This window comes from Rhinolophus ferrumequinum, chromosome 14 (genome assembly GCF_004115265.2).
Source record: "Rhinolophus ferrumequinum isolate MPI-CBG mRhiFer1 chromosome 14, mRhiFer1_v1.p, whole genome shotgun sequence".
Classification (NCBI taxonomy): domain Eukaryota; kingdom Metazoa; phylum Chordata; class Mammalia; order Chiroptera; family Rhinolophidae; genus Rhinolophus; species Rhinolophus ferrumequinum.
In genome coordinates this window covers 8947830-8963407 of record NC_046297.1, presented here as the reverse complement: position 1 = coordinate 8963407, position 15578 = coordinate 8947830, and the positions used below count along the sequence as shown (strand labels likewise).

Genomic DNA, 15578 nt, shown 5'->3' with positions numbered 1-15578 from the left:
CCACTGCTCTAATGAAACACTCTCCACGCCCGGTAACCACCCTCTGATGGGTGCAGTACACTTGGTGAAGAGACCACCCACGTAAGCTGTGCTTCCCAGTCACGTGTCGCACGCACACAGGAAGGACATCCCTTGCATCTGCTTCCCGCGTCAGGGAATTACCATTCCTATGGGGACAGAGGCTGAGCGCAGGGGAACATTAACCCAGGTGTCCCCTGAAAGGCCCAAGGTCCATCTAAGACAAAACGGTACGTGTCCCCTGGGCTCAGCGTAACAGTAGCTTCAGGCTAGGAGGCAGCCGTCCTAGAGTGGTCCTTCCAGCCTGACAGTTTCGACTACAAGGGAGAGGTCCAGGGAGCCCCACACCAGGCAAGTGTCTCATAACTAAAATTAAATAAACTTACAAACGAAGTCCCTCAGTCACACTACCATATTCCACATGGCTAGTGGCTGCAGTATTTTTTATCTTAAAGATTCAGAATGTAGTGTTTTATTTTCATCATTTTAGAAATAATAGGTGTGCATCCGTGATTTTACATATTATATATAATATACATTCATGTATGTAAAAACAAATATGTATATATATAAAGTCAATATTTTGAATATGATTCAAAATTTCTGTGTTGTTTTACATCAATTGCATTTATTTCTTTTTTACCTTTTGACCCCCTTCACCCATTTCTCTTAACATCTTCAAAGAATTTATTCCACTAATTCTTCTGAGTTCTAAAAACCCAAAAAGAACTCTCAGACAACTATCGAGCAGAATTGGCAAACTCAGCTTTAATACTGCTTACTAAGTTTCTCTCTCTAACTCATGAGTCCTGTTAAAACTTACTGTTGATAAGATTGAACACAGCACCTTGAGCTGAGCTGCCGCTGAGCTCCTGGATGGCTCAGTTGGTTGGAGCGTGTCCTCTCAACCACAAGGTTGCCAGTTCGATTCCTTGACTCCCGCAAGGGATGGTGGGCTGTGCCCCCCGCAACTAGCAACGGCAACTGGACCTGGAGCTGAGCTGCACCCTCCACAGCTGAGACTGAAAGGACAACTTGGCTTGGAAAAAAGTCCTGGAAGTACACACTGTTCCCCAATAAAGTCCTGTTCCCCTTCTCCAATAAAATCTTTAAAAAACAAACAAACAAAAAAACTTACTGTTCAGAACAGTGAACTTTATAATGCATTGTCATCAATATAGCACAAAAAAATTGCAAAGAGAAAAAAAAAGACTCTTAGGTTTTGGTTATCATTATTGAGAGCACTGTGCTACTCAAAGGTCCTTTTCTATACTTTTAACTTTGATTGTGGAGTAATATTACACATATATTTTTTAAATGGTGCAGACAGTACAGAGAGCTCCTATGTACCCTGCTCCCAGTTTTCCTTCATGGTAGTTAGAATCTTACATAAAACAACCTCAGGACATCAGTCAAAACTAAAAACTTAACATTGGCACAATAGTCTTAATTAAACCGCAGATTTCATATGGCGATTCTACCCTTTTTGAGTACCTGATGACACCTCTAAGGTAACTGGACATCCAGATGTCCTGAAGGAATTCCTAGTATCAGTCCTAACTTAACTGGGTTCCCCACTGTTCAATAAAGTGTAAGTCTCGATGAGAGTATGGATTCATAGTGGACAAGAATCTTGGTGCTGGAAGGAACCTTAGAAGTCATCAAGATTAGTGTTTTTCAAAGTACAAATGATGACCCATTCACAGGTCGAAATGAATTTAGTGAATCACAGCTAGCATTTTTCATAGAACAAAACAGAAAATATTAAGTACAACACACCTGTTTCGTAAATCTTCTCTTTTTATTATATAAATGTGTATATATGTGTGTGTATACATACACATACTGCATCATAACATTAAAAACTATCCCTTACCACAGGCTAGTCAAAGAAGTTTTAAAAGTCATTCATCTACATCAAGCAAAGGAAGAAAACCTGTCTTCAGTACCTCTGACAGATAACACCACTTCCATTTAAATACTATTAAATGTAGGACACGTTCTTATACTTTAGCTCATGTTAGGAAATATTTTATGTGGAATCAACAACTATCTCTGTTGACTTTTAATCCACAATTCACAGAAAAGGATTTTTTTCATTCCAAACTCCTATAGTCCTATTTTTTTCTTTCCTTTTTTTTTTTCTTTTGAAATCAGTGAACAGAAGTTATTACACCTAAAAATCAAAAGGGTAAAAAAGAAAGGTTCTGCAGACAAAAGGTAACGAAAACACAACAGAGGAAAAGTACATGAAGACTCTAGATGGGAAAAGAAAAGCAACACCAGATAAAAAGGTCAAGTTAATAAAGACATCTTTGTAGAGGTGACATGAAAGAAATCATCAACGCCAACACACAATTTCATAAGAGTATGCAATACCTACTAGCAAATCTCATTTTGGAAAGTAAGTTTCACCTTTTAAAAAAAAAAAGAGAGAGGAGGGTGGGAGAATGGGAGAGCTCCTATATTCAAAAGAAGAGAGAAAAATCATGCACAAATGAACCCTTTCGTTCTCATATCTATATGTATAATTCACCATTATATATATAATTATATGTAACATATATAATGTACATATACATATAAATTCACCAAACCTGTATTTCGCTAACTGACAACTTCATTCTACCTAAAATGGAGAAGAAACTCAAAATGTATGAAGGGAAAAATAAACTCAGAAGTCAAAAAATCCATGGACTAAATAAAGCTCAAGTACTTCACACCTATCAGAGCGCTTTAGAGCCTGATTCAAAGTCTTGTTTGTTCCCAATTCTAACTACAATATAAGTTTTCAAGATAATAGCCATTTAGCAGCATTATAGTAAGGAGCCCCGCTATACAAAGATACACTGACATGCAACAAGAAGTAAGATGACATTTTGACAGCTCAGGATAACTGAGGAAGTCACAACGGCAGACTTGGGTACTCAGGAAACTGATGTCTACGTGTATCTGGCATAAGGACAAACCATGTCATGCATACCAACCACAAGGCTTACAACAATGGTTGCCATTTATATGGTTGGCACTGAGTCAACATGAAAGATTCTTCGTATTCAAAATTGTGGCATTTTTTTAACATGAAAAATGTATGCGCTACCTTTTAGAGAAATTTCTATCCACCATTACTGAAACAAGAAGTCTTTGTTTTCAAAAGGGGTAAATGCTCAGCGATTTGAAAAGCTTGAGAGTCCAGAACAACTGACTCCCTGAGGATTGCGGTTAACTGTCATTTTTACCTTCTATTTTAACTCGTGTAAAGAAAGGTCTATGACTACTTAAGCCAGCATATCATACAACACTCCTTGATGTTAATAGAAGCTAATGTGTGTCCCGTGGCTTGACGCTAGAATCACCTGGGGAACTTTTTAAAACACTGGTGTTCACATTCCCCCACCGGAATCTCTGATTTACTTCGTCTAGATAAAGCCTGGCATCAGACTTGTTAAAGCTTTCCAGGAGAGTCTGATTGTTCCGCCAGAGTTGGGAACCACTCAGACAAATAGTTTTCTGCACGACATCCTTAAGAATCCTCACGGAATTTTTCAGAGGGATACAGTATGCAGCATTTGCCAAACTTGTCTTCAAATCCCTTTTTTCACAGAGCACCTTGTAACTGACTTCGGTAATTCTTCAGCTAAAAATCAAGGTAAGTACTGGGTTCAGAATCAAACAAACGGTGCCACTTTCCAAAATTTAAAAAAACTCTAATGTACTTAGGGGCAGGGGAGGTGAGAGAAAAAAGTCAAAAAAGTAATGTTACCATTACTTTTATAATGATATCACTTTTTTATTATATTACAGAAATTCCAAATGAAAGATCTGAATTTTAACTAAAAAACTTCATAGTTAATTTAAACGACGCTTACATTAAACCTGCGACTCAAAGCATTCAGGTTGTAAAAGCTGATTCCATAAATAAATTCATGCTGCCCTCTAATGGTTCAAGATATTTTTACTTGTAGTACACCAGAAATGCTGATGATAAACACAATTTTATTATTTGATAAATGGAAGAACGGTATTAAATAACAGAAGGAAAATAAGATTTCACTGTGGGCTCAAAAGACTAATTAAGACTGCTATATTCATGTTCAAAACTTTCAAAACTACCAGGCCATTTTCATCAAACTACCATATTTGCCTATTCATGTGCAAATCAAGATGAAAATATACACCTTCTTTGCATTTCACAACTGTCATCTCTAATTCAGCTTTTCATCAAATAAATCTATGGTAACGGTCATCAAACTTAATGCTCAGACCCCATAAAAGAATTCTGAAAACTATACACATTCTTGTATATTTTTAGAACATCTTAAATTTTAACTGAAATCTAAAATTTTTCATTAGAAGTGTAAATATTTGCAAAGAATGCAGTTTCTGGTTTACTGTAAATACTGACATTTTAAAATAAAAATGTTATGTCACTCCTTTTAAATGTACCCAAAGGAACTTAAATATCATAACAAGTTGATATCTATCCTCATCTACTTCAAAAATACATGAACTCTATTAATTTTACACCTGAAAGTATCAAAAATATGGATGTTAATTAAAATTTTTAGAAGTTTATATTTCCTGAACCTGAAGCATGTATGCTTAAAAATGTAGTGGTATAATCTATTATTGCAATTATTATTAGCAGATGATTAACGAAACATAAATATTGCAAATTATGCTAATTTTGAAACGAAAAGTAAAATCTTGTTGGGCATGCTTCTTAGTGAGATGGATAGGGCTTTAAAAAAAATGTACATTGCTGTATCTACGTAAGAATATCTCTTACTGCTACAATGAGATACTAGGTTCTCAGTTTAATTATTTCAGTTTTCTAGGTAGGTATAATCATTGAGAAACATAATTCATGTTAAGAAGTCAATCACCCCTGAGTTTTGTAATAGCAAAAGTTGTTTCCCACCATCAGGAATAATTTTTAATGCTGTGCCAAGTCACAACTGGATTGGGTCCTGTTGCAATTTGTTGAAAGCAAAGAACTAGAAACTATCTGATTTGGAATAGAATGTGTTACACATTTATTACAATTATTCAGTTTCTCAATTTCTAGGAAGTAGCTCAAAAAGGTATCGCTAAGACCTATCAAATGACTGTTAATTATATCAGTTATTCTTATGCATACACTTCTTTAATTTGGTATACTTAGGGTAGAAAAATAAAAATATTAATTTCAATACTTGTCTGCTGATAAACAAATATTGTTATCTTATCATGCACTTCAAATATATTTTCACCAAAACTTTGAAGCAGCAGACGGCCAACACCCAACAGTACATACTACCAACCAATCCCCAATCAGGCTATCAAAAAAAGTCTCCTTTTGTTTCTCAAGTCAAATATGTGTTGGGCTTAAAAGAAAAAGATTTTTAATCTGTCTCATAAAGCAAGACCCAACTATGCTACATACAACAGACATACCAACAACAGAGAAAGGCTAAAACTAAAAGGTTGTACAAAGGTATACTAGGCTAATAAAAACAAAAAGAAAACAGTGATTCTTATCCTGATAGCCAAGAAGAATTCTGGCTAAAATGCATTCACGTCAAAAGCACGTTTTTAAAGCTAAAATCCACAATTCTCAAATAATACATAACAGTTATGAATATCTATGTACCACATAACACAGCAACTACCTTCATGAAGTAGAAACTACAGAAAATGTAAGGAGATATAGACAGAAGCACACATGCTAAGACATTTTCACATACGAACCACTCTCGATACAAGGCACATCAAGTTGGGGGGAGAGTCACGATACAGAAAACCTGAACAACAAGCAGAAATTTCCTACAAAATATAAACATTGTTTTGTCCTAAAACGCCATCGCCACTCCTTACCAACTTCAGGTTGCACTAACTACTGTGTTTCCCGGAAAATAAGACCTACCCCGAAAATAAGCCCCAGTTAGGATCGTCAGCCAGACGGACGCATTTAGGACGTTATGACGATGTTCCAGAAGAAGATGACAGGACTGTATTTGAATAAATGAATATTGTTGTCCATGAAAAAATAAGACATCCCCTGAAAATAAGCCCGAATGGAGCAAAAATTAATACAAGACCCGGTCTTATTTGGGGGGAAACATGGTATTTGATTCTACACCACTGCTCTAAGGCACATCTTACCCACAGGGTCTTGGACGAAGTCCTGCCTCTGTCACTTTTTCCATCTTCAGCTGCCTTTCTGGCTGCCTCTCCATCTGGTTATTTAGCCCACGACTGTCATTACGCCTTCTCCTAACGCACGCCCAACACTTAAAGCACCAACCCTTCCTTGGGCTGACTAAACTTGCTTCTATTAATAAACAATTTGAAATTAAAGCTGTGGACAGAGAAACTGTCTCTCTCCGTGGCCCCTCATGGTGTCTGGAACTTTCTTTTCGACTCCAGTTACTGTTCCAGTTAAAAAGACACTCATTCCCATGGATCAGGTGGCATCAAGGGGAAAATTTTCCTTGGAACCCAAAGTAGAACTATTTACAAGGTACACTGTTCATTGTAATTAAAATGAGTTTTTATGGGCTATCTTGGGAACTTTGCCACCATTTACCAAACTCTTTCTATGAGAAAATACTTAGCATTCTAAGTTTCCAGTAACCAACATAAAAACAATCTTTGAAACATGGCCTATTTTGATGATCACCCAAAATCTTGCCCAGAAGTTATTAGACACAGTATTCCATTTCCAAGAAATGCTACTATTGCTGAAACTTCTATAAACATGTAATATAAACACTCATTAATAGTCACATCACTTGTATTAAAAACCTTACTTAAATTTCTTTCTAAATCCAATTAACATTAAAAACTTCACAAACCCTTCACTAAAAATCAATAATTCAAGAAAATACATAAAAGAGATTGAGTATACCAGTATTTAGAATACTGGTATATAACAGTATTTTTCGATTCATAAAGGAACACTCCAAACCAACGAGGAAAATAAAGATTCAGAATTTTCAAATTTCCCAGAGTTCTAATCGCAACCTGCATGAATTTTCTTCACACATTTCTAAAAGCAGAAAGCCCACTCATCTATGTCACATGCCACACTAAAAAGATTTTTCATCAATGGAACTGTCACTTTACCCTGATATTTTTTAAAAAACACAAGTAAATAAGTATTGTTAAGGCAACATTTTGCTCAACTGAACCAAAAGAGACATTTGTGAGAGACCGTTGCTTCAAATACAAATAAAGGGAACTAATTATTATACTAGGTTCTCAGAGCTTGAGCAATAGATTAATAAAATGAGTCTCAATTAAAACCATAGAGGATGCTGTTTATTTCCCCTAATCCAGGACAAAAGTGCTTGAAATTTTAAAAACAAATTCGGGGCTAAAAAGATAGGCATGTTTTTGTAAAAAAATATGAATTTGGCATTTATCACACTTAAGTCATGGCTGCATTTTCCTAAAGAATCATGATAAACTTAAAGGGAGGGATTCAGAGTCATTATGCTTTGGGTGCTACTTTCCTTGTATTCACCTTTATGGAGAGTAAGTTTGAAACTTTTAACATAAAGAACTCAAAAAGGATCTCAAGAGCATGTTACAAAAAGCGGCCAAATGAAAGAAGACGGTCAACCCACAATTATAAAAAGTCGTCTTTGTGTTTCAGAATTGGCTTTGTTTACTTCTGCTTTTGTTTTTGTTTTAGGGGAATATGAAAAATGTCAAACTTGTATGTCATGACAAAAGTTCTTTATTTAATAAATATACCAGATATTTTAAACAGTCTCTAATCCAGAATTAAGTGGTGAACCTTCAGCCTTGCCTGTCTGTAAGAACAGAACAAAGGAGCATAGAGTCTGAATTTGTATGATAGAAAATTTCTTACCAAGTTATTAGTACTTGAATACTACACTTAGTGGTAAGAAAACACAGACTAGGCACACCTTGGGAATGAGAGTAACAGCGTTGAAGGATCAAAAGTAAACTGCATGGTTATCAAGCTACGACAAGGCAGAAGTATGTGTATAAAATGCTGAAAACACTGACATAAAAGGTACAAATTTTCAGAGGCTCATGTTTAAATCCCAAATTAATAACCGCTGATGTGCTCCGTAGCTTTCCAAGGGAGAAATGAATAATTCTGACTACAATGTCAGAATTATTCCGGGATCAACTGCATTCCAACAAAAGGCCAAAAGTATGCACGTTGTTATTAAAGACTCAATCAGTCCTATACTCAGAAATTACAATAGAATCATAGACTGATTCTTTTTTTTTTTTCAAGTTTCAGATATTTATTAATCAGTGTAAACCCCAACATAACACACCAACATGATTTTGTGCATTTGGAGGGGAAATGTTTCCTGGTTAAGTGGAAAATTGTGCGGATGGGTTCTGGAAGACCTTCATTCTAAGCAGCTTTTTAGTGAAACATTTCATTTAGAAGTCTGGACCTTCTTTCTTCAGTTTGCTGTAATCTACATTCACTGAGTAGAACTTGTATTGCTGATTGGGACCCATTTTGTTCCAGGGTTCTGGGTTATTCTTTTTATCCCAACAGACATCTGGATTGAACAATGCCAGGCGCATGACATACAGCGCTGCTCCAGTACCTCCAGCTCCAATAAATACAAAGAGGGGGATCAAGCTCGGATGCTTCTTAGCCTGACCGATGATTTGGCGCAGCATGGTTGCGGCAGTGGGCTGGGGTCCCCAAGCACAGAAAAACAAAACTACGAGGCCCAGGAATAGGTAGTCTCTAGACTGATTCTTTTTAATTGGGCAGATGTGAATTTTTAAAAACCTCTCAAAGTAACAATGTCCCAGAGCAAATACACTGATATTTAAATTGTTTAAGGAACGACAAGCACTGTGGTAAGGTAAAGTTATGGGCCACATGTGGTCACAGAATTTTTATATTTAATCCTGAAAACATCACTATGAGGAAGCACAACTTATTCTCTCCAATTTACAGATGAGCTAACTGGGGACTGGAAGATTGAATAACCTGCTCAAATCCACACAACCTGTACTTACAACCAGACTGTATTACCTACAATACAGTAAAGGCTAACAAATAACGTTTATTGAGCAAAGCAGTAGCTAAGCAATTTAAAGACATATGATTTTATCCTGAAACACTATGAAATAAATACTATTTTAGCTCCTAGTAAGACATTTACAATGGTTTTGGACAAATGCTTGAGAAGCAAAACTATGCTCTCTTAGAAATATTTTTAGCTTCAAAGAAAATTGTATATTACACAATGTATTTCTAAGTCAACTTCATTGAGGTAAAATTTACATATAAAGATATGGGCCTATGTTAAGCTCTTTGTTAATCAGTTTTGACATATACCCATATAGCATTATTTGCTTACTTCAATGTTTCAGTTTCATCTTCATTTAGTTCAAAATATTTTACTAATATTGTTTGTGATTTCTTCTTTGACCTATGCATTATTTAGAAATGTGTTGTTTAGTTTCCAAATATTTGTGGAATTTTCCAGATATTTTTATGATAATTATTTTTAATACTCCCTCTGTGGTCAGAAAACATAGTTTATTATTATATAATAATATATAACATATAATAATATATATTATATCAGTTCTCTTAAATGTATTGAGAACTGTCTTATAGCACAGCCTATCATCTCTCTTGGTGAACGTTCCATGTGCACTTGTAAAGAATGCACTTTGATATTCTGCTGTTATTGGATGGGGAGTTCCATGACAGTGATTGGCAGTGTTACTGAATTCTATAATTGGCTTAGTTAGTTCAAGCGACCATAACAAAATACCATTGACTGGGTGACTTAACATAAATTCGTTGGGTTCCCCCCCCCCCCCACAGTTCTGGAGGCTCGAAGTCCAAGATAAAGGTGCTAGCACAGTTAGTTTCTGGGGAAAGCTCTCTTCCTGGCTTGAAGATAGATGGCCAACTTAATGTCCTCACGAGGTGGCTGGGGAGAGAGGGTGGAGTACAGAGCGAGCTGTCTAGTGCCTACTGTTGTAAGGGCACTACCTCCATCATAAGGGCCACACCCTCAGGACCTTTCGACACCTAATTACCTCCCAAAGGTCCCATCTCCAAATACCGTCACACTGGGAGTTAGGGCTTCAACCTATGAATTTTGGGGGTATACAATTCAGTCTATAGCAGTAGTAGTCTTACTGCTTTTCTGTCTACTTATTCTAAGGGTTATTAGTAAGTGCAAGTATATTTAGAATCGTTAGGTCTTCTTGATGGTTTTTACCCTTTCATCATTGGTAATTTTATCCCTGGCAGTATTTCTTGTTCTGAAGTCGGCTTTATCTGACATAAATGTAGACACTCGAGCTTTATTATGATTAGTGTTTGCATAGAATATCATTTTCCATCCTTTATTTTTAACCGATCTGTCTTTATATTTACAGTGGATACTTGTGCATCACACATAGTTGTATTTTCTGCTCCTTTATGCAGTCTGACATTCTCTACCTTTTAACGAGAGTGTTTGGAACACTTACATTTAATGTAATTATCAATATGACTCGGTTTAAAATCTATCATCTAGTTCTTTGTTTTGTATCTATCCCGTGTGCTCTGCCTTCTTTTAGATTATGTTTTGATTCCATTTTATTTTCACTATTGTATTCTTAACTATTATTTTTAGCTTTGCATCAATGTACATCTTTAAGGTACCACATCTTCCCTTCACATCATATTATATCAGTTCACGTATAATGTAAGAAACTTACTTAGGTTTTCTAGATGTTGAGGATGGTAAGGTAAGTCTGGTTCCAGTTACTCTATCACAGCCAGAAGCATAAGCTCCTAAAATGTTTTTTTTTAATGATCTGATTTTTATCTAATACTTGGGGAAACAGATGTTCGGGGCCCTCTTCATATTTCACTTCAAAGAAAAAGTTGTGTTTCTCATAAAATGAAGAGAGTCACATCTGGTCTTACTAAGCAATGAGTTTTGTTTTAAAGAGTTACAATGTCCACTCATTGCTATTCTTAATTTTAAACACAGCTTGCCTAAGACAAGAGCTGCTGACCCCAAATCATCCTTCACTTACCCTGAAATCATCTCCTTGGCTCTCCAATTCCTCACTTCATATTCCAGTTCATTCTCCCTCATCTTTGCTTTGGTAACCTGTTCAAATTCTCCTCTGGTTTATAAGAGTTTTAAAAGACAATGCATTTTTAATGTTTCATTATTGTGGGTTTAGATTTATTTTCCATAAACGAAAAATATTTTTAATTTAATTAATGTAATCCTATGTAAAAATGGGAGATATTAAAATTGTTGTCTTTTAGCCTCCAAACTTTCAGTTCTACATCCATTCTATAAAATGATATCCTCACAAAGAAATTCTTTTAAAAGAAGTATTTTGAAAAGTTGTGACATAAACTCCAGGTATGAAGCATTTGATAAAAGAAAAAATATACATTCCCCAAACCAAGGGATATAAGACAAAAAAGGCAAAGTATATATAACTATTTGAATGAATTCCTATTTTTCACCACCTCACATTTATTTCATTTATACAAGAGGCTTTCAAGTTGTGCTGCTGGCTGACTTTTTGCGTTATGTTGAATCATATGAAACTAACATATTTACAGGTCGAAAACAGTCAAATCTTGGCGATTTCGAACGCTTTAACCTCTCATTTATCAGTTAACCACCAGGGTTGGAATACTAAGCAAAGTGAACGCCCCCATTGTATGTTGTTTTCTCAAGATACAAGCACCATCTGGTGGCAGGAAGCAGAACTGCAGGTTTATATCTGTTTATACGACTACTGACCCAAATTTATTATTCGGTTTCTCAACGGTTCTACTTTACAACACGCGTTTTAAAGGGGCGTTACAAACTAGTGAAGAATGCTTAGATTGGCAGCTTGAACACGCTCAAAATAAAGAGCACACCAATGTCACAATAATTTGCAGCCGGTCATCAGCCTACGCAACATAAACTTTGAAATATAATCAGCTTCAGGATAAACTCCAAACCTCCTGGCTACCACGTGAGATGACCCATACCAGCTATTTCATGAACTAAAATCTTGGTCATTTCTACTTTTACTGATACTTAACATAATGACATAGAATCAGTTCAGACACGACAAAAAGTTTATTCCACCCTATTGAATGTCCACTGGTAGTAGCCACAGCAGTGCGTGAAGTCCTGTCCAAGTCTCCCAGGTTTCTTTCTTTCCCAGGGCAATGTGGGGGGCCATGAAGCCTCATGGTACCTGGCTCTGCCCACAGGAACAAGGAACTTTTTGGCCAAACAGTCCAAACTCTTCCTGATTGACCTGCTATGACTCATACCACACATGCTAAGAGGAAGCAACTTTGCTAACCTAGGTACAAGCGACTGGACCAGGAACCCGATATACTAGCCAAAGGCAACCGAACGCAGCCTTGACGCAAAACATGCCAACCACACCTGAGGACAGGGAGCGTGGCATGGGCGCATGCCGTGAACTGTTCCAAACGGAATGAAGACAAACCAAGAGAACCACATCCTTTTGGGAAGGACGCGTAAACCCCAGGTAAATGAAGAACAGAGGAGTCAGTCAAACTTAGAGTGTATCCTAAACAATGCCATTTCTGCAAGACACTTGTGTGTTTCACATGCCTGCCCGGGAAGGCCCGGACCCTGAGGTTTCTCTCGCCACATGTACTTCCAGCAGACCCTCAGGGCCAAAGATGATCTTCACACAGCCTTCACTGAAGATTTAAAGAATGATAAAATGACTCCTCTTAAACATCTCACAGGTAACATAAACTCAACACAGTCAAAACTGGATTCTTCATTTTCCCTGAGACCCGTGCCAGCCCCTCCCACTGCCCACAACGCCACTAGCAAGCCAGACACGTGAAGGTATGCTTGACGCTCCCTGTCCTCCGTCCTCAATCCCCAGTGCTGTCGTCTGCCTGGTAAACACCGAGGCACTGTCCTCTACTCTCCATCTCCACTGTCCCAGGCTCTCATCGAGTTAAGCCTGCACTACAACATCCTTGTAATTCATTGTTCTCCCCAGAAGTTTAAGCCTGTCCAAACGATCTTCCACACACTGCCAAAAGCACTATTCCTAAAATACATATCCAATTATTTTATTGCTCAGCTTAAAATCTTTCGGTGGCTCTCAGTCACCTTCAGGATAAACGCCAAACCTCCCGGCTCCCACCTGGGATGACCCGATTCAGTGCCCTCCCTGAACTGCAGCCTTTTCCTCCCAGACACACCATCTGCTTCCAAGTCCAGGAATGAGCTAAAATCGGGATTCCTTGCCATTGCTCCCCAAGTCGAGATTGCTTTCCCTAACGTTCTCCCCCTCGCTAACACTTACACTTAGTTGATCTTGCAGATCAGCTCACGTGTCCGTTCTTTCCAGGAAACACCTCTGATGCCCCACCTGAGTCAGTGCTTGTCCTCTGTTTCCATCACAGAACAGGGACACATCCAGCATTGTTGCTGTTTCTTTTCAGTGTCTGCCTCTCCTGTAGACTCGGGGTCCAGGAGCCTGTCTTCCATCAAAGCTTCTACTCTACCACGACATGTGGCCAAGAGGAGGCATTCAGGAAACGTTGGCCGAATGAATGAGACCTCACAAAGGCCCTTTCAGTCGGTATGATTAGCCCTATTCAGCAAACGAGGGAACTGAGCGGTCCGCTGCCCTGTCCAAGATCCCGGCTAAAAGCATCACAACTAGGATTTGAACTGAATGTTCTGACTGCAATGGAAATGCGTTTCCTTCCGAATCCTGGCCTCTGGAGAACCCGTCTATAAAATAATTGTGCTCTTCACAGCACTTTGGATTTCATCAAGCTGCACACAAAGCCACGCCTGGCCAATTAAAGCGCCTCCCATCTCAAACCCCATCTGAAAGACAAATCCTGAGATGGGCAGTCTACTCAAAATTGGGGGGTTTTTTTGGGGGGGGGGCTAGACTTTTCTAAGAACTATCCAAAAGCAATAACGTACTACAAGTCTAAGGACTTGGCAGCATATGAGGTTTAGCAAATGGAAGTGAGTTTCTTTGAAAATAAAGTCAGGCAGAAGAAAAATGAGACAAGAGCTAGAAAGAGAAATTAAAAATGGGGGGACAACAATACGAAGGCCGTCCACCCAACCATGCCTGAAGATCTCCCTGAGACGTCCCGGTCACGCAGGGCAGGAGTCCCCACGTTCACAGACCTAGTCTGAGCCGCGGCCTTTAGCAATGTACCTCAGCAGACCAGGGGCTTTCTGGTCATCAGTCAAGCAATACGCTTTCTCCATCTGTAAACATACAAATTTGACAGACTGCCTGTAGAGGGCCTGACTTCAACCATTCTGTTCCTTGACATAACGTATATTATTTTTTGTAACAAAGGTGGGAAAACAAAAGCATAAAATGTCTCCAATAAAGAAAAAGATGTAACTGGATGCATTCATTTTCAAACATCTTCGGTGTAACAAAGGGAGACCGTTACTTAATAATCCAGGTCATAATAATAATAATAATAATAATCTCTTTTTTCTCCAGCCATCATAACGGGGTGGGGGAGGGAAAAGCCTTGTTATGAGACCCCCCCCCTTAGGCCTCTGAATGAGTTCAAGTGGAGCAACCTCACCAAGGAAAGAACAGAAATGGGTACTATCTAATTATTACTTAATGTTAAGGAGAAAATGAAAGGACCTTTTCAAAAATCCCTATACATGACATGCTTCTTAAGCTTCTTAATCTTTCATTCCCTGCCTTATTAAGAAGCTACTGATTCATTTGCAATCTGACAAGGAGAAAAGTCTCCTCTGATCTTTGCCTGCAAATTCCCTGAGACACACTCAGGTGTTATCATCTGCAAAGTAAGGTCCCACGTGAACTCATAATTTTAACAGCCTAATGAGTAATGATGAAGTTTGCTCTTTTGTGAGCAGAGGCTTTTAAGTTAAAACATGGCTTGGCAGCTTACCCATACGGCCCTATTTTCTTTTTCACCGTTTGTAGCCTATATAAAATTCTCAAGACTCTCCAAGAATCTGAAAAGAAAGTTCACTTTATCTGTGAAATGGGAATGGCCTCAGGCACTACCCTCAGGAGAAGTCATAAATAAAGTTCTTGCACCCCTTATGACAACCATGAAGTCACATCTTGAAACTAGGAATTGACAAAATTGAAAAACATCAATAGTCTTAACAGAAAAGCTAAAAGAGAAAAAATAAAATCAAACGAACTACTCTGCCCCTTGGTTTACTCTGTTCAGCCACATGGTCTCCTGGTGGCCGCATCAATGCGCCAGCTAGTCTCCCTCTACAGGGGCTCCCGCTGCAGGGGCTCTCGCTGCAGGGGCTTTGCACTTGCTGAAATGCTCCCTCTTCTCTTGCGACATTCACATCACTCATTCCCTCTCTTCTTTTAGGCCATTGTCAAAATTGTCACCCTGTCAGTGAGTCTCTGCTTCTTACTGCCTGCCTGCCCTAGAACCTGAGCTCAATAAGGGCAGAGGTTAATGTCTGATTTTTCACTGCTTTAGCACTAGATTTCTTTCGTTTCAAAGCAATAAATTGTTATATGTCAACTACACCACAATAAAAAAATTCAAA

The 15578-nt window shown here is 38.0% G+C and overlaps 2 protein-coding genes across 2 annotated transcripts in view; both read right to left on the bottom strand.

Moving 5' to 3' along the window:
• Positions 1–15578, bottom strand: part of STAU2 (staufen double-stranded RNA binding protein 2) — a 227899-nt gene that overhangs the window by 175578 nt on the left and 36743 nt on the right.
• LOC117033660 (cytochrome c oxidase subunit NDUFA4) lies at positions 8260–8745 on the bottom strand. Its single transcript, XM_033125845.1, has one exon. The coding sequence runs from the start codon at positions 8677–8679 to the stop codon at positions 8431–8433; it is 249 nt and encodes an 82-aa protein (XP_032981736.1). The 5' UTR covers positions 8680–8745; the 3' UTR covers positions 8260–8430.